At 39.5% G+C, this 24971-nt stretch overlaps 1 protein-coding gene across 1 annotated transcript in view; it reads right to left on the reverse strand.

Annotated features, from left to right (window-relative positions):
• The window catches only part of LOC126106773 (elongation factor 1-gamma), a 64380-nt gene that overhangs the window by 18956 nt on the left and 20453 nt on the right, over positions 1 to 24971 (reverse strand). Inside the window, exons 4-7 of the mRNA XM_049913150.1 lie at positions 21529 to 21671; positions 17036 to 17199; positions 10107 to 10240; positions 3220 to 3421 (exon numbers count right to left, since the gene is read on the reverse strand). Coding sequence (XP_049769107.1) covers positions 3220 to 3421; positions 10107 to 10240; positions 17036 to 17199; positions 21529 to 21671 — 643 coding nt within the window. The remainder of the gene's footprint in view (positions 1 to 3219; positions 3422 to 10106; positions 10241 to 17035; positions 17200 to 21528; positions 21672 to 24971) is intronic.

Consider the following 24971-nt stretch of genomic DNA (forward strand, 5'->3'; position numbering starts at 1 on the left):
CAATCGTGAACGGTAGTCATGAAATCTGTTTATGGTGAAATGAGAAAACATGAATAATGAAATATGTGGAAGAGTACATTGTACAGAAAATGAAAAATTGGTATGTCTTCACCCAACTTCGTCTTTCCTTCATGTAGGTGTAAGATATAGTTAATCAAACGCACCGCGCGTTTCAGTGGGTCCTGCCCCGTACCTCAGTGGCTCTCCGTCATTGGCTACCGCTAACGTCTGCCGCTTCCAGATGGGAACGCCAATTCCGCGAGCCGCCGCGTCAACGCGGAAAACGCTTGCCGCTGCCGTTTCCGCACGCCGCGCTGCCGCGCTCTAGTGGGAACCAGCCTTAAGGCACAAAGGATGGCGACCAGCTCAGCAGTGAAAACACTGCAGCCAGCCGGCAATAAATATTGTTCGTAATGGTCCCCTAGAGTCAGAGCATAACCAACACGACCAGCAACCATCGAACCGTCAGTGTAAACAACACCAGAGCCCTGATACATGGCAAGGATTGAACGAAAGTGGCGGTAGAAGGCCTCTGGAGGGACTGAGTCCTTCGGGCCCAGTGCCAATTCGAGGTGAAAGAAGGGTGGGGCACGCACCATGGGGGTATATGCAAAGGGGCCCAGAAAGGAGGTGGAAGAGGGAAAACCTCAAGGCCTGAGAGAAGCTCTGACACTGACCACGATCGTACAACCAGACTGGAGCTGATATTCTGGGAGATGGACAACTGACCGAGGGAACAGGAGACGATAATTAGGATGCCTGGGCAAGCTACAAACATGTGCAGCTTAAGTGGCCAGTAAACGTTTGCACCGTAACTACAGTGGAGGGACACCTGCCTCCACAAGTATGCTGTTCACAGGGCTGGTCTGGAAAGACCCAGTGGCAAGTCTGATTCCACTGAAGGATTGGGTCCAGCACCCGCAACGCAGAAGGGGATGCTGAACCAAAAGCCAGGCGGGACTGGATTAACGCCTGGTAGAGCCGTAAGGGGGTAGATCGGTTGGCGCCCCAGCTGGTGTGGCTCAAGCATCACAGAGCATTAAGATGCCGCCAACACATCTGTTTAAGCTGCCGAATATGTGGGAGCCAAGTCAACTATGCATCAAAAACGTCAGCGTGGTAGCTGTCCACCTCCAATGGGTTCTTGCCAGGTTTCAAAACAGGGATAACAATGCTTTCCCGCTATTGCGACGGAAACTCACCCTCGCCCAGATACGGTTGTAAAAGTCTAGGAGGTGTCACTGGCAGTCCACTGAGAGGTGTTTCAGCATATGACAGTGGATACGATCTCGCCCCGGAGCTGTGTCAGGGCAAGTGCCTAGGGCACTGTGCAATTCCTACTCAGTGAATGGGACACTGTAGGATTCAGGATGGTGGGTGTGAAATGAAAGGCTCCGATGTTCCAACTGCTCTTTAATGGAGCGGAAGGCCAGTGGGTAATTCACAGATGTGGAACAGAGAGCAAAATGGTCTGCTAAACGGTTTGCAATTATGTCGGAGTAGGAAGAAATTGCTCCATTCAGTGACAGCGCAGGGACGCTGACAGGGGTCAGATAGCCATAGAGGCGTCTAACCTTGGCCATCGAGCTGGATCTTAGCTGCACAAAAATGCCCAAGGTGGTCTCTCAGCAAAAAGCAACACTGCAGAGTGCATAGTGGTAATCGCACCCAGGAAGGTATCCTCGCCCAAGAGATGGAAAACAAGCAGGACAGCATTGCGACGACGAGAAAGCCAGCTAAGGTCTCAATGCACAATGGAAACAGTGCACCATGTAAGGCGCCCTTCCCCAAGTGGCTCGCTCTTTGGAAGAATTTAGAAAGATGGAGGTCAAACCCAAGAGGGGACCATCACATAAGGCCGAAACTTTTGAGACTCTATTTAGTTGCCTCTTACAACAGGCAGGAATACTGCGGGCCTATTCTACCCCCCTGAACCCACAGGGGGAGGGGGGGGTCTTGACTCTGTGGACCATGTGCAAGCTACTTCAATGGCATCCCTGAATAGCATCCCATTTAAGAAATTCCATGATTATGATGCAGAAATCTCACTGTAAAAAATGTACTGATGCAGAAAGATCATATGTCCAAAGCATTTTAAGTTGTTGAACCTATCTGAGAGTTTTTTTTTTTTAAATATGCAACACAATTTTTGGACAAACCCTGTAGACCCAGTAACATGGACCAGGTTTTCTACCTCATCCCTCACAGATATTGAGTAACTTACAACACCTACTTACAGACAAAACACTTAACTGTCTGAAGTCACAGTATCTTCCAGATTCTATCTAAATTTTGTTCTTTAGAAAATCATAAAACTGAGACTTTACCACCTATTGACTTTTGTATGCATTATAAAGAATGCTACAACCTACAGTAAATTCTCAATAACGGGTACTGGCTCTTCAGAATCCATATATATTATCAAAGATTTTCAGATAAGAGGTGTCAGAAATCAATAAAATGGAAATCATCATGAGAGCCCCGCTAAGAAGAACCTACCCCAAAGGCTCCCGACTTAATATTTTTTTATTGTCAACGCCTCTGGGTAAGTAACTCTATTTAAAGCGACAAACTACAAAACTTGGATCCACCCCACCTTCTAATCCTAGATTTGACCTTGATAATTGTATGCCAAATGAGTTATTTAATCATTTCCCACATTCCAGACTACTTCGGCAAATGAGGTAATGATAAAAAACTCAAATATAAATTTTTAAGCCCTTATATAAACTTGTACAAATAAAAATAATTTATTCATGTGAAGGCAATAGAAATGTGTAGAAAGTATCTGAACTCGTATTTAAAGGCTGTCCCGTGTGTATACAGGAAGTTCCCCTGGGTTAATATGCATTTCTCTTTCTCAGAGTCAAAACATCAATACAGTTAAATGAATGTTGTCCTGCAAACACTAATAATAAATCAACACATTTCAGTGCCTCAGCATGCGGAATAATGGGTTCATCAATTGCCTTGTCTTCACTGTTTACTGTATCCTTGTCACATAGCTGTTGAAATTGCTATTTTAACCCCCCCCCCCCCCCCAGGTATCTATCAACTATGTCTTCACAAACCTATTTTAACAGAATATTAAAGTATCATTTTCCGTAAAGTATTTATGCAAAGACAATCTATGAGCTGGACTAGTTGCATCCGAATAATCAGAGGCTTGCCATGTAATGAAGTGAGTAGCAAAATTACTGTGTTAAAAAGCAGTTTTACCCTTTGGGAAGAGCTTCCAGGGGGTCCTTGGCCTTCGGCTCTGAAGCAACAGCTAAGTCCGCCGCATCCATCTCCTCTGCAGGGTCAGGTTCCTCTTTCTTCTTGCTTTCCTTTTCCTTCGGTTGCTGCTGCTGACCCTCCCCCTGGCCTTTCTGCTTTTTCTCTTTTTTTGCACTGCCCGGCTGCTGCTGTTTGGTGGCAGCTGGAGAGAGGAAGCAAATTTGCATTTTATTTATTTTACATGTATAATTCTGCAGGACCAAATTGAGGAGCCTATATCCATGGTCATGGAATAAGTCACCAAATCAAACTAAAATCACTGAAGTTAAGAGCTCGAATAAAATTGACATGACTCCTTTGCTTTTCTTCCTTTGGACTTTATAACAGTTAAATAATTATAAATAGTAAGCTCTTTGTAGGTTTTTGTCATCACATTTGCATCTAACGCTTATACGAATGGATGCCACGCATCTTCAAGGTAGAAGAGCTATCACAGTAATCGTCAAGAGTTACAGCACCTGTGTGTGTGTGTGTGTGTGTGTGTGTGTGTGTGTGTGTGTGTGTGTGTGTGTGTGTGAGCTTCATGAACTAGCATCCTGATTTGAAGTGGCGTGGTGTGCAGTTGAATAAGGAGTGCACTGTGACAATGCAGTAGGATGTCATGACATAACGGAAGCCAACTACAGGACTGTCAAAAATCCTTTTGGCCAATGTACCATCTGTAACTGTACACGCAAGCAATATTCCATTTTACTAAATGTTGTAGTAAGGTAAATGATTTAGACTGGGATGCAATATAAGCATCTGTAAGAAGAATTAAATCCTATTCCACCATAGGTAGTTGAAACTACGTTTATCACATTCTAGTGCACACACTAGCATGTGCAACTGGGACGGTAACTAAGTCTATCAAGCTGGTCCGGCACAGTTGAAGAAAACAATTCTGATGCAGCAGTTAAGAATGCCAAGAAAACAACAACTTGTGGTTAGTTGATAATGATATTGAACCATCTGTTTACATTCTGATACGGCTTCCTTGAGAAAATAAAAGTTTCTGGTACTAATTAATTTAATCTCCACTTATGTCACGTTTACATAAATTTACCAATATTGTCACAGATAACATTGAGAAATTTTAAAACACTGCTGAATGTCAAGTGTGTGCCATTATTAGTTCTGAATTCTGTATGACAATGCAGATCAGGGTGGAACATGGCATATTTTCACTGTATCTCCCTTAATTACAAATTGTGTCACAAGAAACACAACCTGCACTCAAAGAGAGAACAACATAACAGTAACAGCCTTTTTAAATAGCCAAGACTACAAAGAGAAACTTAACTATCAAGTGAACAATTAAAGGAGCAACACCATTCCTGAACATGAGCTTTTCATCATAGCTCGCCATCTATCGGAACACCAAGGAATTTGGATTGTTCTGACTCCCTGACTGTACCACCCATTATGCATAACGAAAATGTCAGTTTCATTGAAACTGTGTGTTACAACTGTTAAGTGGTATAAATGTTTATGACTAATCCTGTTTGCAGAAAAAATTTACTGAAATGACGACCATTCCCTGAATTCTAATGTATAATCTCTCACACAAACTTCTAGTGACATTAACAGGGTGTATACGCGCACAAGGAAAAAAATTCCCGGATTTCTCCCAGATTCCCTGGATAAAAATACACTTTCTCCTGGGACAAAGCACACTTTTTCCCTGTTAACTGACAGTATATTTTATTTCGGAACTGTATAACTTTTCAGTCCTTCGAGTGATTATGATTTTATACACGAGCGTAAAATTTCCCAGCGCTATCGAAAACTAAACACAGGGAAAAAAACGTGTTTTGGAAAGATCTTTGATTGGCAGCAACATGTACACTGCGTATTTTCATATTACGAAAGTATAAATTCGAATTCCACTAAACACAGCATGTTACTTTCTGAAGCATTTAAATCGAGATTGCGGTGCACTTTTGTAAGCCAGTCATAGCTCATGTCACGTGACCTCGCCAGCCGATGACAGTGGTTATTCAGAGCTTAGGACACGTGATTTAGTCAGCCAATAGCATCACCACTTAGTAGCGCGAACACACAAACAGAAAAAGTTAATGGTTTAAATTAATATACACAAAACGCAAAGCTTTCACATGTAATATTGGTCTATAAGATTAATGCGCTGCAAGAGAAGCTAAGCTTTCACATATAATGTTGGTCTTTTATGCGCGCATTACAATTTAAGATTTATCACACAAATGTGCCAGTAAATTTTTTAATAACGACAAATTTCTGATGATCTGGGCTCGAAATTTGTCTAAATGGCTCGTCATCAAAAAGTTGATTTTTAAATGAGAGTGAAACGCTCTGCGATTTAAGAAATTCATCGTACGTTCTGGCATACAGTTCCGGTGTAACTGCCAGAATGGTACTTTGATGGTAATGCTTTTCAAACCACCAATTGGATTAATCTTTATTAACACATTTTAGCCTGCTGTAGTTATGTGAATGTATTTTAATTCACTTGACAGCTCCCAGCCACATAAATCTGTTTTGTTTTCATTTGACATGAGAGCAGTAAACGAAGAGGAAACAGCAAAATCACTAGATGTAAACACAGGTCATGTGGATACTACCCACTTCCCTACTGGATAACTCAGACTGCTCTGCACAGAGCCTACGTAGAGCCCCAGATCTATGATATTTCCGAACCGAGGCAATACCCCGCCACTTGATCGTTTGAGATAGGACGTAAAAAATTAAAAAATTTCAAAAATGTATTTTGTAGCGCACATCTTTCTGAAGACTTTGATGGATAAAACGTGTGTTTGAGAAATGTAACACGTGTTATTGTCCTGTGGTGCCTCTCCTGCTTACAGTCAGCTGGTCTGACATCCTGTACCTCTTTTTTTTTTTAATGAACTCTTCAGAAAATTTGCTCTCTTTATCCCCTATCAGTTAACAACTTTCTGCTCTGTGTGACATAAAATTAAATATAGGATACATAAACCCAGACAAGCAAGACAATACACATTTTTTCAATCCTTAGTTCCTAGAATTCTCTCTCTCTAATCTTGCTACAGCTTTACATAGCATGCTTTCCTTTCTGTGAAAGAATCTATTACCTCAAAGTTCGTCAAACGTTTTGCTACATGAAAAGTCAAAATGTCGTTGTCTAATACTTAGAAAGCTGTTAATACAAATAGGACCCAAGGCTGGTGTGGTTTCCCAATCTGATTATGTCTATTTTGTCACTGTCTGTTAGATAAAACAAAATAGGCCTTTCTAATACTGCAACAATTGTAACACACCAAATAAATGAAACTGTTTTGGCACAAGCTGTCTTTTTGTAACGACAGCATATAATTCACAATGTACCAATATCAAACGCTTATTAGACCTACTACAAGCAAAAAGTTTTACGTTAGGAAATAGTTTCACACTTCATTCATACGCTCCAGTTTCTCAAGTATGAAATCTAAAATAGTAGCAAATAATTTTTATACAAACTGAATCGTCATATTGTCCCGTAATTTGTGTGGTGTAACTATTTCTTCTCCTTCCTCTTTCTAACAAACAGTCTTGTTATCACTAATTCTGTAACTATTCCTGCCAATATCAAAGCTTATTCGCAGGTTAACTTCACTAACTCTGCCAGAATCACAGGTTCAGTTATCCTGCAATCAATCTCCGATCAAGCGTTGTTACATGTTCGTACAACGCGTTTTCTGCACTTCTTCCGGGATAGAACTTAATGCGGCTGCTAGCCGGGAACTGTACATCTGGCCCTTACTAGTATAGCAATCTGGCCAAAAATTTTCTGTCAAAATTTCATTTTATTGGATACATCTAGAAGGTAATACATAATCATTCTTACCTGTTATGCATTTATTTCCACTCCTGTAGCCTGAATCTATGGATGTCGCTAGTAATTATAACAACACTCATCATTCGCAAACCCAATCAACCACACAATCAGACCGCGGTTAGCATTCATACATTCGGCCTTACTCCGCTCAGCTCGTATAGCCCCTTTTGTCTGTAGGAAAGGGTTTCTACATGCGATGAGGATTCCCCTGACAGACATCATGTACATTACGCACACATTCACAAATCAACTTACGATTCATTAAGAAATCAACTTAGAATGTGTTCAAAAACCGACAGGAATGCGTTTCAAAGTCTTATGAATACCGTGATTAACGTGCGCTGGATGCTAGTAACTTGTGTGAAACAGGATTTTCCCCCCTCAAGAATATGAATTTGCACCCCCCTCCTAGATCTGGGCCTGCTGCACATGCATAAATCTAGCAGCTTGGGCACTCCAGTAAAATTTTTACCGGTACCATCTAGATGCTTGCTGCAACTGCTTAACAACCAACAGCCACATTTCTGTAGCCAGAAGCAACTGCACATACGCATGATCCCACTCGTTACTGCTAAAATGAATCTAATGTAAACAGTTGTGACATAACGCTATCAGAGGCAGTTTGTTGTTACGAAGCATTGCACAATCTTCCTAAAGCCTCTGACAGTTTGCTGTTGGGAGACGTGTATGAGCACTGTTTTGTCGCTGTATATGGCGCATTTCCTTTGCAACTGAAGTTTTATTTTCGTTTCTCTCGTTCATGTTTTATTGCTGCAGTATTATTCTGCAGTAGCGGGATACAGCGATATCCTTTTAGAGTATCAGTTCTTACCAGTCAAAATTACAAAAATTTAACTGAAAACAAAAACAATGGAAAATTCCTGGTTTTCCCCAGATCTCCCGGGTCGTATACACCCTGATTAACCTCTTCAGATGTTTTAATTTCTGACATTTAACAACAGGACATTAATTTGCTGGCTAAACGCTCTGCCACAGTACGTACATTCCCCCCTCCACTCACCAATAGTCACACATCTCAGTTCTACACAAAGGCATAATGTATAGGTATCATCTAACATCTGATAGGCATTTTGTCGACTTCACCATGTACAACAGGGAGAAGATCAACCAAGCAGTCTATTGTGTGAACAAGAAAAGGCACTGGCAGAAGACAATATGTAATTCATGGGAAAATTAAATATTATTGTTTACTGCAATCCAAGAGCTTTCAATTGTCTTAAGTGGATAAGATTTGAACAAAAAATTAAACCTTTTTCAGCTACAAACTTACTAAGCAACTGTGTCATGTGACAGACACTTAGCATAGTAAAGCTCGCATTCTGCCTTTTTAAATAATAATAATAATAAATAAATCCACGGAATCTGTTCCTGTCAACTACAGAGCTGGCAGCTGAACTGTAATGAGAAAATGTATACAATTAGAAACAAAGATTCCATGACTTACCAAACGGGAAAGCGCTGGTAGATAGGCACAATAAAAAACACACAAACACACACACACACACAAAATTTCAAGCTTTCGCAACAAACGGTTGCTTCATCAGGAAAGAGGAAAGGAGAAGGAAAGACGAAAGGATGTGGGTTTTAAGGGAGAGGGTAAGGAGTCATTCCAATCCCGGGAGCGCACACACTCATGTCCATCTGCACGTGCACGGTTGCAGGCAGACGTTTGTAAATATTTTGTTTACAAATGTCTGCTTGTTACTGTGTGTGTGCGCGCGCAAGTGTATACCTGTCCTCCCCCCCCCCCCCCCCCCCCAAGGTAAGTCGTTCCCCTCCTGGGATTGGAATGACTCCTTACCCTCTCCCTTAAAACCCACATCCTTTCGTCTTTCCCTCTCCTTCCCTCTTTCCTAATGAAGTAACCGTTGGTTGCGAAAGCTTGAAATTTTGTGTGTGTGTTTATTGTGCCTGTCTACAAGCACTTTCCCGTTTGGTAAGCCATGGAATCTGTTTTTAATGTATTTTTTCCCATGTGGAATGTTTCTTTCTATTTTATTTAATGTATACAGTTACATATACAAACAGGTCTTCAGTTCTTGCTTACCACAGTAACAAAACAAAGCAATTTCTTTTATCAACATGTTCATAATCCTCTAACCAGTGAATGAGAGCCAACGATCATACGAATCATTTCATACAAAAGAACCTGTTCGAAAACCCTGCAATCTATCTGATAAGGTGAATTTTGAATTCAACCAACTCAGTGCAGCAGGAAGTCAATTGTTCATTATTTACTAATACTATTATTTGAGGCAAGTTTGATATGTGATAATGAAATTAATTATAGAGAAATCTTTCCTTGAATTAACAACTTTTTTCCCCATGCCAAGAGGAAGTATGACTACTTGTAGGGGGAGGAGAAAGGCTGGTGGAATAACAAAAGAAGTATTTTTCTCTTGGCCATTTCTTTTAAAGGGACCTGTTTTAAAAGAACTTGACACATTATAAATATTTTACAAAATGTGTAATATACCAACAATATCTAAATCAGTGAGTATGTTATCCTAAACGAAAAATGTCAGGGAAAACATCAGGCAAGAGCTTGTTAGAAAATGCAATCTCAGCATTTGCTGTCAGCAGTTTACAGAAATCCCAAAGCAGGGCATCGGACTTCTAAATCCAAATTTTGAACCTTAACTGAAATACCATTTTTATGTCAATACACTGCAGGCTGTTGTTAAACCTTCCTGGATGTAATGGATATGACCAATCAGGAGGTAGTAATTATCTTTCAAAACAAAGGACTCCTCACCTATGCATCTAATGTTATTCACACAGAAAATTCAAAAAGCTTCTTTAATCTGACAACAGTTGTACATCTAATAGGCTATTGCATTATCTGTTTAACAGTCTGATGTTTTAACAGTAACTGTGCCTGGCCAAAAACCAACATTTGTGTAAATGATAAGACTAAAAATTATGTAATAACTACTCTTAAGGAAATCAATAATAGCTGTGAAATTATAACAATGAAATTTATCTAGCAAATTACCTTGGAATTCAGCAAATTTCTTTGGATCAAATTCTGCCATCTTCTCGCACAGTTTGAATTCACCAATAACAGCTTTAACTTGTGGTTGGTTGATAATGGTATTGAACCATCTGTTTACATTTTGATACGGCTTCCTTGAGAAAATAAAAGTTTCTGGTACTAATTAATTTAATCTCCACTTATGTCATGTTTACATAAATTTACAGTATTGTCACAGATAACATTGAGAAATTTTAAAACACTGTTGAATGTCAAGTGTGTGCCATTATTAGTTCTGAATTCTGTATGACAATGCAGATCAGGGTGGAACATGGCATATTTTCACTGTATCTCCCTTAATTACGAATTGTGTCACAGGAAACACAACTTGCACTCAAAGAGAGAACAACATATCAGTGACAGCCTTTTTAAATAGACAAGACTACAAAGGGAAACTTAACTATCAAGTGAACAATTAAAGGAGCTGCACCATTCCAAGATTCCGCACTCATACAACGCACCTGAATTTAAAATATAAAGACTCATTTTTTACAGACTAAGCACAAACAACATGACTGACTTGAATTTGTAGGATTAAAATTTAGAGAATGTCAACATTACAAAAATTCAATCTGCTTACTTTCAACAATCATTACACATTTACAAGCTCTGGTTTACGATATTTGGAAATATTCCATACATTTGCAAGTCATGACAATTATGCAGTCCACAATTGATTTCACCAACTCTTGCAACTGAGAATAGGTAATGGGACAATATTACCAACAGTAAAAATAAGTAACAAAAATAAGATTGATTTTTGTCCTTTGTAAATGCTGACACTTCACACACAATTGTAATAAAATATCTTAAAAGTATTTTCATGTGACGGGGTAATTCTGGAGGGGACAGAGTGAACATGCTCATTCACAGCTCTGAAACAGAGTTTGAGCACAATCAGAAAAGAAACTCTTAATAGCAATAGCTAATTAAATGGAATTACCGACTGTGGCATGGGGTTCCTCAAGGATCAATCTTAGGGCTGCCTTTGTTCCTCAAATGTGAACATCTTTCATCTAACATACTACAAGCAGAATTAGTTCTTTTAGCAGGTGACACTAGTATAGTAACCAATCCAAGTATATGTACAGCAGCAGAAGAAATGGCAAACTAGATTCCTAGAAGTATCTGCAAATAGTCTGACCTCAACATTCAGTTTTGCAATCTACAGGTACCACATCAATAAATGAAACACATAACAGAGAAAATAACGGAGTGGAAACTTCACAACCCTTACTTGTCCATACATATGGGGGGGAGAAAAATTTTTTGAACTACTAAAACAATGTAGTTCAGCAACATTCGCACTTAGAAACATCACAAATTGTTGGGGGGAGAGAAATCAGTTGACATTTTCATTTAGTAATGTCAGAATAATCTTCTGGTGTTAATACATCTTTATGACCAAGTCTTCATTGTTCAAAAATATAATGTAAGAATAATATGTGATGCTCACCCACGATCATCTCGTATAGATCAGTTTAAGGACGTGGTATTCTGACCACTGCTTCACAGTATATTTCTCCCCTCCTGAAGTCTGTTTTTGATAACTTAGCCAGTGATATAGAAGGCCTGAGAAACGTAAAATTTGGAAAAAACTGAAAAAGATACGTATGATACGATGTATGTATGACAACTCCTATTCCGTATCAGAATTTCTATTGTAATGTGCAAATGCAGTAGGCAGGAATTACTCATTTGTTTGCTAAAAAGTATAAAGGTTCAGCATATAGCCATATTTACAAATTAATTTGTAATGTGAATACAGAATGACTCATTACGAATTATCCTTCCTGAAGGCAATGTGTGGGATCTGAATTTTGAAGCGTCACTGGGCTGTACCGGTTTGACTTCATAGTGCACTTGGGTTTCAAGAAAATGGGGATTGGAGACACGTGGATGAGTATTAATGTAAATGTATGCCTGGTGTTTGTGTCTCATTACTCCCTAAAGTGGCAGGCACAAAATTGTAAATTTTGGGCATTTGTGCAAAGCTTCAGGTGGTTCGTAACATAAATGTTGCATGAGGAGGCGAGGCAGAATCTGTTTCTTTCTAAAATTTTACTGATCATTAATGATTGCACAAATAGTGAGCTAGTTTGACAGGTCTTTAACATATGGGTATGGGACATATCTGCAAGCACCTGAGTTGATGATGGTCTTGTTCTTGAGATGTTTGAAGCTTAGGAGGGTGGTGTCTGGTGCCACAGACCACACTTCCGAGCCATACAGGATGACAGGAAGGATGTGCCAATGCCAGAGGACTTTGCATTCCACGGTCAGTCATACACCCTTTGATACAAACAGCAAAAGAGTGTGCAACCTTTTTCCTAATTTTTGTAATGTGCTTGCACCATGTGAGGCACCTGCCTATTTTGAGGCCCAGATACATGACTGAGTCACACCTGGGCAGGTTCCACCCACCGATCATAAATCTACATCGTGACTCCACAGGCCACTGTACTATGGGTGGCAGATGGTACCCCGTACCACTACTTGTCATTTCCTTTCCTTTTCCACTCGCAAAAAGAGTAAAGGCAAAACGACTTTCTACGCACCTTCATATGAGCTCTAATTTCTTAGATCTTACCTTTGTGATCCTGACGCACAACATATGTTTGTGGCAGTAGAATCGTTCAACAGTCCGTTTCAAATGCCAGTTCTCAATAGTGTTTTTTGAAAAGAATGTCTCATTCCCTGCAGGGATTTCCATTTGAGTTCCTGAAGTACCTCTGTAACACTTGCATGTTGGACAAATCTGTTGTTGTCTTCAGTCCTGAGACTGGTTTGATACAGCTCTTCATGCTAGTCTATCCTGTGCAAGCTGCTTCATCTCCCAGTACCTACTGCAACATACATCCTTCTGAATCTGCTTAGTGTATTCATCTCTTGGTCTCCCCCTATGATTTTTACCCTCCACGCTGCCCTCCAATACTAAATTGGTGATCCCTTGATGCCTCAGAACATGTCCTACCAACCGATCCCTTCTTCTGGTCAAGTTGTGCCACAAACTTCTCTTCTCCCCAAACCTACTGATAACAAAGCTAGCAGTCTGCCTCTGAATTGCTTCAATGTCTTCCTCCAATCAAACATGGTACGGATTCCGACAACTGAGTCGCACCGGTGTCCTATTTGCTGTCTCCTTTATAGGAGAACTATTCTTTCCTAAAATTCTCCCAATAAACTATGGTCTACCATCCAGCTCCCATACCAGTTCTCGCGTGCTCATTCCGTTTCATATCACTTTGCAACAAGCTATAACTTTCCATTTGGTGGGTTTAATTTTCACTTTCCAGACATTGCACCACTGTGACTTTCGTCTAGGTGCTCTTCTAATTTACAGTGAATTATTTCAAGTTTGTTGTTGCTCTTGTATATTGCTGTGTCGTCAGTGTAGAGGGCTATTTCAGATCCCACTTGCTTGGGTATGTCATTGGTGTATATGGTGTATAGGACAGGGATGCTTCAAATGATACATAGGACATGAAACAAACTAGCTATCCAAGTCTTTGGTGTGAAGAAAGTGGTAACTATTTCTTTTATAACACTTTGATCTATCACTTTCCTACCACTATGCTCACTGCTAGCCAGTATAACAAACCTGGCACTCCAACCCTCCATGCTATTTTGTCTTTACTTCAAGGCTAAGGACAGCTTTCACAGGATCTTAATATTTCTGAACAGTGACCTGCAGGACAGTCAATTGGAGCGGCAATACCTGTAACTGTTTTCCAGCTTTATATCCCAAGTGCCACAGAACTTTAATTTGATTAAAGTGTGCAGAAACAGTGATTACACTTTTTAAGCACAATTCGAAAATGGCTTCTGAGGAAGCACATATCAGGACATGTGTAAAAACTCTCTAAAATCAGTGAGAAAAATTCTGGACCACACAAGTACTGGCCTTACGTGTTTACAAAGGGTTCCACTTTCTCAAAGTGAAGTGACATTAATGGAAATAAACCTGCTCACAGCATTCCACCATTGTTCCAATTAAAAGTTTACAGCTTTTCAGGCACCAAACTTTTCCTGATGTGCCACATTTCTGAAAGAGGCAAGAAACTGACTAAACATTTAACATGAAGAGCTCATTTAGCTGCATTGCCTTTATCAGAATTTATTTATGAGGTTACAAATAGTCACATAAATACAACTACGTTCTTTACAGAGTGGCTCTATGTACAAAGCTATCACACTGTTGTAACAAAGTGCAAAGAAGTCCTTTGCTGTCCTGAAACAATCACTGAAAACTACAGGTAACTAAGAATATGATAATTCGGGGTATTTCAATGAAAATCTGCTACCGTTGTAAAAATTAATTATTTCTAAAAAGGAAAACACTACCCTATTTCAAGACTTCTATCTTCAGGTGCACCTGTAGTATTTTCAATGAATAATAATACCTATCCACATGGTAAAGATAAAGCTAAAAAGAATCAATAGAAAGTCTTAAAGGAACCCCTAAACATACATTAAAATATGATGCCAGACAGGATGCATAACTAAATTTAGGAAGTTCATTCCTGGCACGTCACATTCTAAATAACATCCCCCTTAATCCTAGGTCTGCCAGAAAGCCTCTCGCACAGCGAGGCCTGAACGCAAAAGGTAAAGGTTGATTAGAAGAGGGAAAGCACCATTAAATGGAATAAAATAAATAAAGAACTGAAGGCCTGACACCCCGAATCCCCCATTACAAACTTATAGCGGTCCAGGTTTACATGCACTCTACACGTGGTTCTGTATGAAGTCAGATAGGTGGTCTTTCGAGCACTCAGGTGTCAAAAAAGGGGTTATATAGACTGTGCAGATGTGCAAGGAAAACAATGTAATCCCCTGAGTAAAGTTTGCAACTCAGCAGTGCTACAAACACAGCCATCAGACCAGTACGAAGCACGGCCCAATGTGCTGGCCAGGGCAGCAGTCTAACATTTTCTGTATCCGGAAAGGCCCGTACAGGACATGCAACATTCGGTCGTGAATTATCCTGCTGAAATATAGGGTTTCGCAGGGATCGAATGAGGGGTAGAGCCACAGGTCGTAACACATCTAAAATGTAACGTCCACTGTTCAAAGTGCCGTCAATGCGAACAAGAGGTGACCGAGACGTGTAACCAATGGCACCCCATACCATCACACCGGGTGATATGCCACTATGGCAAATACATGCTTCAAATGTGCGTTCACCGCGATATCGCCAAACACAAATGCGAGCATCATGATGCTGTAAACAGAACCTGGATTCATCTGGGGGGGGGAAAGACTTTTGCCATTCATGCACCCAGGCTCATCATTGATTACACCATCGCAGGCACTCCTGTCTGTGATGCAGCATCAAGGGTAACAGCAGCCATGGTCTCAGAGCTGATAGTACATGCTGTTGCAAACGTCGTCAAACTGTTTGTGCAGATAATAGTTGTCTTGCAAACGTCCCCATCTGTTGACTCAGGGATCGAGACGTGGTTGCATGATCCATTACAACAATAAGCGGATATGATGCCTGTCATCTCGACTGCTAGTGATACGAGGTCGTTGGGATCCAGCACGGCGTTCCGTATTACCCTCCTGAACCCACCGATTCCATATTCTGCTAACAGACATTGGATCTAAACCAACGCAAGCAGCAATGTCGCGATGCGATAAACCGCAGCCAAGACAGGCTACAATCTGACCTTTATCGAAGTCTGAAACATGATGGTACGCATTTCTCCACCTTACACGAGGCATCACAACATTTCACCAGGCAACGCCGGTCAACTGCTGTTTGTGTATGAGAGATTGGTTCGAAACTTTCCTCATGTCAGTACATCGTCAGTGTCGCCACCGGCACCAACCTTGCGTGAATGCTCTGAGAAGCTAATCATTTGCATATCACAGCATCTTCATGTCAAATTTCGCACCTTTAGCACGTCATCTTCGTAGTGTAGCGATTTTAATGGCCAGTAGTGTATATCCTACAAAAGATAGGGCATGTGAGACAGCAATAATGTTGTATATCAACAGTCCTAATTACAATTATTACACTGTATTCGATGTACGGATGGCAATTAACGACAGTCTACCAGCAACAATGGTCACTGCCAAATTGTGGCTGAACACACTTCACCATAATCTACCCCCCCCCCCCCCCCCCCAATGACCCCAGTGACTCTTTGCACACTTTATCAGGTGAAATTTCGAGCTCGCTGGCAATAACTTGCCCGATATCCTTGTTCAGATTGCAATCTTTGTATGCATTACTTTTCATGTCCCATAGGTTTGGCTGTAGACTAATCACATTTAAAAAATTAATTGTTTTGTTGTTTGTCCACATAGCAGTACACAACATACAAAACCACTATATGTATGTGTGCAACTTTTTCTCAGACAAATGACTGCACCACAGTCTGTGAGAGAAGGAAACAAAGGTTAGAGCAAGAGGGGAGCCTTCAGATGCAAAGACAGACTTACCTATTGTCCTGCAACACTAAACATTTCCTTTCCTTCGTGGACAATGCTGACAATCCTTGGCAATTACCTCCAACACTGGGAATATTGCAGCCATACTGTACCATTATTATGGTCCAATATTGCAATAAAATACAGCATATTAGGAACCCCCCCCCCCCCCCCCCCCCCCACAAAACCTAATTGCTCAAGCCAGTTACCACAGCCATATATTATTGAATTTCCGCAAATATCTTCTGTGTAATACGCCGAGTCTTTATTTAAAATAAAGCTATATTTGAAATCCAAGTTTTGTTTATGCCTAGATGCTATGAAGTCAGTCAAGTATTTTTTTCTCTACATAGTTTTTACATCAGTGAACACAAGAATATCAACAGTTAAATTTCACATGAGCCAGCTATCAAACACAAAAGCCATACATTAAAGGCAGAAAATGGTCTCACCTAAAGGCAGGGTCCAGAACATACTGATACAGGTGCAGCAGCGTACAGGCAACACAAATGTCTGCGAGGGATATGCGCTCCCCAACTAGGAAGGTACGTGTCAGGAGGTGATTGTTCAGAGTTCTAAGTGCTTCCTTCACATCCTCCTTTGAACGTTCTGTTGCCTGCAGCAGTCAACAATTATCACTATTTACTAAACCACAAAATTTTTACACACAATTACATTATACAAAACAAAATTAAAAGTAAATCATTTGATAAACAAGGATGACAGGATGAGTATATTGTGATAAGTTGATATACAAATACTTATGACTGCAAGGAAACACATAATAGGATGGAACTACATCAATATGTTAACTATGTTGAGAATGCTTTTAAAAATAAGAACCACATGAAATTAAAAATAGAAGGACATGAACCACTGGTACTTCCACGCAGCTAATGGTATATAATAAAGACCTTTTGAATTACATATATACATCAGAACCCTCCTTTTATGTTCCCAGAATTAACATTTTTCCTGCCGTTTACGCCATTTGCACTGCCCCAGTCAAATTTCTGACATCCTCTATATTAATTTGCACCCTATTATTTGTTAACATGCTTTTAATTTCCCCACAATTTACACCTTATGAAGAAATGTTTGTGGAGAAAAATCTGATGTAATTGATGTAAAATAATGCTGACATGGCACTGGCTGAAGTAGTGTTTACAAATGTTCCATGGCTAAGTTTCTTGACACCAGGGTTCTCCACTCAGCAGAACTGGTAAATGGTCAAAGCCTTAACCATTCTTGCCGTATCTCTTGCCACTGCCAAGCCCTACTCTGTGCGATGGCTGATGGGAGTAACTGTTGTATCATGACCAATTACAACTATTTCCAAACAGTCTCTAACCAAATTCTCTCATATGCATGTGTAGCTTTGCAATTGTTGTAATCTTGACACCTTCACTCAATGTGTTGTGATATTTTAGATTTAAACACAGCTACAATTATGTATTTTTTTCAGGCATAGCAAGATGTGTTTCAAGAACTTGTTCCTGTTAAGTGTTTCTTGTTAAGTGCAATATTTCCAAATGTATTTTTTGTCAGGTTTCACAAACAATGTGAGTGATAGTGTGTGTGGTTTTCTACATAACTGAGGAGGTACAGCACCTAATACCTCAAAAACATGACTGCTGTGCAAGGGACACACAACACATAAAAACACTTAACTAAATACTTGCACTCTATAGGGGGGGAGGGGGGGGGGGAAGAAGAGGGAGTAACTGGTTCAGTGTTTGGTTATTTACATGACTGGCAGCTTCGAAAATCAACTACGATGTATGAAATTAAGTCAAATCTTTGTATTTTCCAGTCAGTTACCAATTCCAGTTACAGCAGCATCTTTTATTAGATAATATACATTTACTAGGTAATGTCCCTTACAAGCATCTTTTTGTCTGCTATGTACATATATCATACATAAAGTGTGAAAATGCAAGGGGGATCTTACACATTACTTTTACCACTTAATAGGCAGTTTCCTAAATTTTACATTTTCAAAAGTAGGGTTCCACTGTAATATATCTATTATTTACAGTAAAGGGTCCACACTGAGTTGAAGACAAGAGAGAAACATTTGTTTTTGGCCACAGCCTTCGTCAGAGAAAGAAAGGCACACAAATTCATGCATATAAGCAAGCAAGCCTAGCACACACATGACCATCATCTCTGGCAACTTGGACCAGAATGCATTCTAATATTTTGGTCCCAGCTGCTGGAGATGGTCATGTGTGTATGAGGTATGCTTGCTTGCTTGCTTGCTTGCTTGCGCGCGTGCGTGTGTGTGTGTGTGTGTGTGTGTGTGTGTGTGTGTGTGTGTGTGTGTGTGTGTGTGTGTGTGTGTGTAGCAATTTCTATTTTGCTACTTTGTTAACTTAAAATCAAAGTGTCTGTACAAATTTATGTTCTTACCCCTTCCCCCAATCAAAGCTGTGACATTACTGCTACATCACTTCAGATTTGCATACCTCCTAAAATGATGTAAGCTACAGAATATTGTGACACGCACACAATCCCTTAAATCCACCATGCCCAACAGTGAGCAGTGTGAGAATATTTCAATTTTAAATAAATATATCTACAGGTTCTGAAAGGGTGGATGCTCCCAATTTTTATCATTTACATATAGAATTTGAAGTTTTTTTTAATCAACAATGGATAAATAAACATACTCTAAGAGCACATGAAACGTAAATTGCACTTACAAGTGAATACAAAGGTTTAGTGGAAACAAACACATGTAACTCTTTCCACAAACCTGCTGATAAGCAAGTAGTAATGTAAATGAATCTAAATACTTCCTGCAAATGTAATGCCTCCTATAACACAAAATCATCTTTAGGAAGAAATAGCAAGTAGATACGAATTTCTGTGAAAAAACTTTTTACTAACATTAAAAGTGCACAGAATCTAGTAAAGGTCAAACTGAAAAGGTTTGAAATCTTGACAGGGAGATTATTCGACAAAATGGTTTAGAAAAAGCTGCTTTAGAGGGAAGGATATATAAAAGGGGAAGGGCATGAGGTAAGCAAATAAAAACTTTTTCAACAAAAAATGCCAGTCTAAAAAAATTAAATACAGCAGTTAAGATGGAATGCAAGTGACTGTCCAAGCATTTAACTATAATTTAGATAACTATGGAAGGTTGTAAATTATGTACTAATAATGAAATTTATTGAAACATGGAAAATATAGGAGAAGAAATGAGAAAATAAGACTATCTTAATCAAACAGATACTAAAATTTTGTGGGACAAGTTTGACATGTGAAGTAAAAAAGAATTTAGAAAAACTAAACCAAAAAGGACAAAACAGAAATAAGTTTTTTCCATTGGCCAATCCGAAAGCAGAGGGAAAGGGGGGAGTGAGAAACCATTAAAAAGTGCAATCTATGAAGACCTTATTCAGAATATTTGCTACAGGATGTACTCCTGCAAATAGGATCCATGGGAGTCGTGATCACATTCCAGTACGTGGCTCTAGATGAGGCATGTGGTTTGAAGAGGTCCGACTCCAGATCAGTGCTTTGGATGCAATCTATGGATAAGGAGGAGGGAACTTTTTCTGTGACATGCATGTACCCCAACACCAATTGTCTTCTTGGAATCCGCCTGCAGCCACTAGTTAATTCAGCAGAAATTGCAAATACGGCTGCCACTGGTTTATGCAGCAGAAATTCCAAATACAAATATCCTTCATCAATGTGTCACAAGCCTGCAAAACCATTCAGCACCACCTGGAAAGTTTGAAGGGTGTGTCGTCTGATCCAGGCAAAGGGGTGTTATTGAACATTTGTTACAAACTTATTCCTTCATAAAAAACTCCAAGTTTCGGATGTGCCTATATAGAGTATTTTGTTTTGTTTTGATATGAGGAATCCTCCAAGTCTTGTAACAATAGTTCTGACTGGACATTTCACTTTAGCTTCTTGAGCCTTAAATTTTTATAACAGAAAATGGGATACTGGTGCACTGACTTATGTTAAAGCCTGTCTGGCTTCATGGCCTGCCAGTAGCTACACTACCATCATCATCTCAAATTATAAGACACTTAGAGAAGTGGAATGAGTTAAAATGAAACACTGATTAAGATTCATATAAAATCATTGAAGTGACTTGATCATTTGTTTAAAAAGCTAGATTGGTGGAAAAGAAGTTAACTGATGGAAACCACCTGGCAGCACACATTTTTGGGAAGACCATACCTACGAAATAATGGTGCATCGTGCTGCACACTAGGATGCCCTGAATATGAGGCTTGGCACAAGGAAACAGCAAAATAAAGCTTTTAACTGCTGTTTTAATTAACCTTGTACAAACTTAAAATCTGCCCCCCATCCAAATTTTTTCAGAAACAAAAAATGTCAACAAAGTTATCACGAAATTCCAATCACCAACTTTCTCCTCCAAATGCGAAAATATTTTGTCGACACCAACCTACATAGGGAGGAACGATCACCATGATAAAATAAGGGAAATCAGAGCTTGTACGGAAAGATACAGGTGTTCATTCTTTCCGTGTGCTATACGAGATTGGAATAATAGATAATTGTGAAGGTGGTTCGATGAACCCTCTGCCAGGCACTTTAATGTGATTTTCAGAGTATCCATGTAGATGTAGACTAGCATCAGAAACGACTTCACCAGCATCTGCTCCATCAAATGGTAAATAGATTCCTCCGATGTTTCGTGTATGTGACATCTCACAGGCATTTGAAAAATAGTTTTATCATTTTATATTTCGGGAGTGACTTTTTGTTTCACTGTACTGACTGTGCTGGAAGGGGACTTCACTGTCGCAAAATGTGGCCTTCATATTCTATAATACAAATATGCTTGCCTTTAGCTACCCCTCGTCACCGTTCCTCCACAACCACCTAAATTAAATGCAAATCTTAAATATAAAGTTATTTACCCAGACAGAAAAACACACATCTTGTAACCTACCTGCTTGTTGTACTGCATGATACCAATGCATGGAAACACCCATGTACAGGAGGCAGGGAGGATTTCACTGTCTGCAAAACCCAGCCACTGCAACACCTGAGCACGTTCCAGGTCAGACTGACCCCTAAGCTGCGCATTCGCCACTGCAATAAATGCGAGAGTTGTAGATATACCTGATAAAGCAGGCACCTATAACTAATCTATTAATGTGATAACTATTCTATTCATATGATTGATAAAGCCTAACTTGCAACTTTTTAAATTCTCGAATTATATCTCAGTCTTAGCAAAAGGAGGCTGGTAATTATTTGCCTGGCTATAATGAAACAGTCTAGTAATAATCACTGAATATTCTAATTTCAAGCACTCAATGCGTTGTTTCAGCACCTCCAAGGTATTACAAGATTTTAAAAAATGCATAATGGAAATTGGTTGTAGCAAAATTACAGCATACTGCAAGATCTAGTGACACCCCCCCCCCCCCCCCCACACAAAATGAGACCATATTGGGTCGTCCAACAGCATCTGTTACGTTAGCTAATGTTTTTTGAACTTTTGTTTGAAACAGCATACTTACAGAACTAAGTTAATACAAAAAGCCTTTAAGAGGACATGCTCATGAGACTGACAAAAAATTTGAAAAATCTTTGTCTATAGGAAAGAGCATTTCATGCCGATTTAAAAAATGTTTAGTTTATGGGCATTGTCATTTTCTATTTGACCTAAACTTAGGTTGAAAGTAATGACGCACAGGGGCCACGCCCATCTGTCAGCTTGAAGTGCGTCAGAGTACATGATGCATTATTTTTTGTTAATTTTTTCTGTAATTACAGATTGTTAACACAGGTTTATTCTAGAAGGCACTGACTCCAGGAACCAAAGTACATGCACGTCTGGAAGGCTATGGTTTGAATGTAAACAAAGATCTGAGAATATATGATTTCGGAATTTCATAAACGTGTGGTTTTGTAGTTATTGTTTTGTTTCTGTGTGTTTCCTCTACTACAAATGCCGAGAGTAAAATTTTTTAGCCCCAAATGAAAGTTTTGCAGCAACCAGTTCCAAACAGCTGAATAATACACATCAGTTGCTTAGAAAGTCGTCCGCAGAAACTGTGCCTAAAGGCAGTGCTTCTTGATGTAAACTCACTTTCTGAATGTAATAAGAACAAGCCTAGTAGTATTGTCAGCAGCAATAACAAGACTTTTGAAGCGTGCTGTGAAATGTATGTAGTGCAATTTTGAAGATAGTATTGACATTTCTGTGGACATTTCAGCAAGGAAAGGTCTTTCAATTCTGTTGGTGGTCGGCTGTGACTCATGTAAGATCCAGTGATACTATGATATCACCAGCAACTGATAGTCTACATTACAGTTTAAATATTTCGCTTGCTTATGCAATGTGATGTATTGGAAGGGGTAGGAGAGCTGCCCGGACTTTTTGTGCAGTGATGGATTTGCCTCCACCTCCACTGAGGTATGACAGATATAATAAATTAATACATAATGGTTTATGTGGTGCAAGTGAACAATGAGAAGAGCAGCAGAAGCAGCCATAGCCTCATCTGAGATTACAGACACTGTAGCAGCATTTGATGGATCTTGGCAGAAGAGAGGTCATACTTCTCTGAATGGGGTTAAACTGCCAAATTTATCGAAACTGGTAAGATACTAGATTATGAATTAACAAAGCACTGCCAGGGTTGTGTAAAGAACTTTGATGGCCCAAGTGGAAACATGGAAATGAAAGGAGTTACAAACATTTTTAGAAGATCAGACGTCAGTTGTGGTGTGAGGTATGTAGGCTACCTAGGGTATGGGGACTGTAAAGGACACACTACTATTGTTAATGACAGACCATAAGGGGACACTGATAGGAAAGCTTGAATGTGTTGGGCACTTACAAAAAATGGGAGCTTGGCTGAGAAAATTATGTAGACTTCAGTGGAAAAAACTGTTGGACAGAAAACACATAGTTGGTCCAGGTCATTTTACAAAAATGTGAAATTGATTCTTTGACTCAAAATTATGGACTAAGGAGAGATGTAGGAGATTCGGAGAACACGAGACGAGCTGTTTGGGCAACATGGTTTCATAGTGTAAACAGATGATACTACACAGCACGGTTGGTGTCCAAAAGGGGAAGATTAGTGGTGCAAGTACTAGTTGGGCAATGCTACAGGCATACGGTATACCCGTAAGCATTCCTTACCACTTCCTGTAACTGAAACAATTATATATATGGTCTGGCAAATAAAAATCTAAGGAAATGTATGCAAGGTCTCTCTCAGAATGCAAATGAAAGCTTCAACAGCTGTCTATGGGAGATAATACCCAAAACTGTATTTGTTGGGCTGACAGTGCCGAGGATTGGTGTAATGGATGCAATAACAACATTCAATGATGCAATTTCAAGGATCACTGTTATGAAGAATTTGAACATCCAGACAGGAAGAAATATGGCTTCAGCTCTAACTTCTATTAATAAGCAGCAGGTAACCAAAGCAGAGACAGCTACAGAAGCTGGTACCAATGAGTCAAGGGTAAAGAAACAGGAGGTCAACTGGAGTCTGCAGCTGGAATGTTTAAATGAGCACAGAGGTAAGTTAATGAATCTGTAAATTATCTTTTGTGATTTACCAAAAACTTTAATTTTCATGATTCAGGTACACTTTTCTCCTACATGACTGAAGTTAAATGCACAAAAATTGGTACAGATATTTAGACTGACCTCTTCTACCTCCCTTGCCTACTATTTCCTGAAATTAAATATTCTTGTTTTAGTAAAATAAATTACTTATCTTTACAGATCAGCACCAGGGAAGGAAACTGGAGGCATAAAACACTTATGTGAATGTTGTCTGTACCCTTTTTCCAAGTTGTGCAGTCAGTGGTTCCAAAGTAAATGGTACCACACTGAGATAGTGTTCCTTTTAAAAAAATACTATTATATTGTTGTCAGTACCAAAATATAATTATCACCTCAATGATTTCTTGGGAAATGCTTTGACTAATGACCGTAATTGTGTGTAAGAATTTTGAGCTACCTCATTTATAGATCTGTTGCACTATGAGCGTGAAGATAATGTAAAAATGCAGCCCGTTCAGGGGCATGTCCCCTTAACCACTGGTGTCATTTCCAGTCTATTATAATGAACTACTCTGAAAATGTGTAACCTCACAAATTTGTTTTCAATAATTCTTCTACCACATTCTACAATTTTTCGAATTTTTTGCATTAAAACTTAATCCAAAAACCTTAGCAATAGTAGTAGATATGACTTGACAGTGCATGTCAGTGTCAATATTTTCAGGTTCTGGACCCTACATCACCTACGTGAATATTTAAAAAGCATGTTAAAAATGAAATTTTTCTCTTAATTTTTTTGTGGTCAAAATATGCCCTGTTGATAGTACTGACTGAATACGTGGTTGTGATGCTAC

This window comes from Schistocerca cancellata, chromosome 10 (assembly GCF_023864275.1).
Source record: "Schistocerca cancellata isolate TAMUIC-IGC-003103 chromosome 10, iqSchCanc2.1, whole genome shotgun sequence".
Taxonomy (NCBI): domain Eukaryota; kingdom Metazoa; phylum Arthropoda; class Insecta; order Orthoptera; family Acrididae; genus Schistocerca; species Schistocerca cancellata.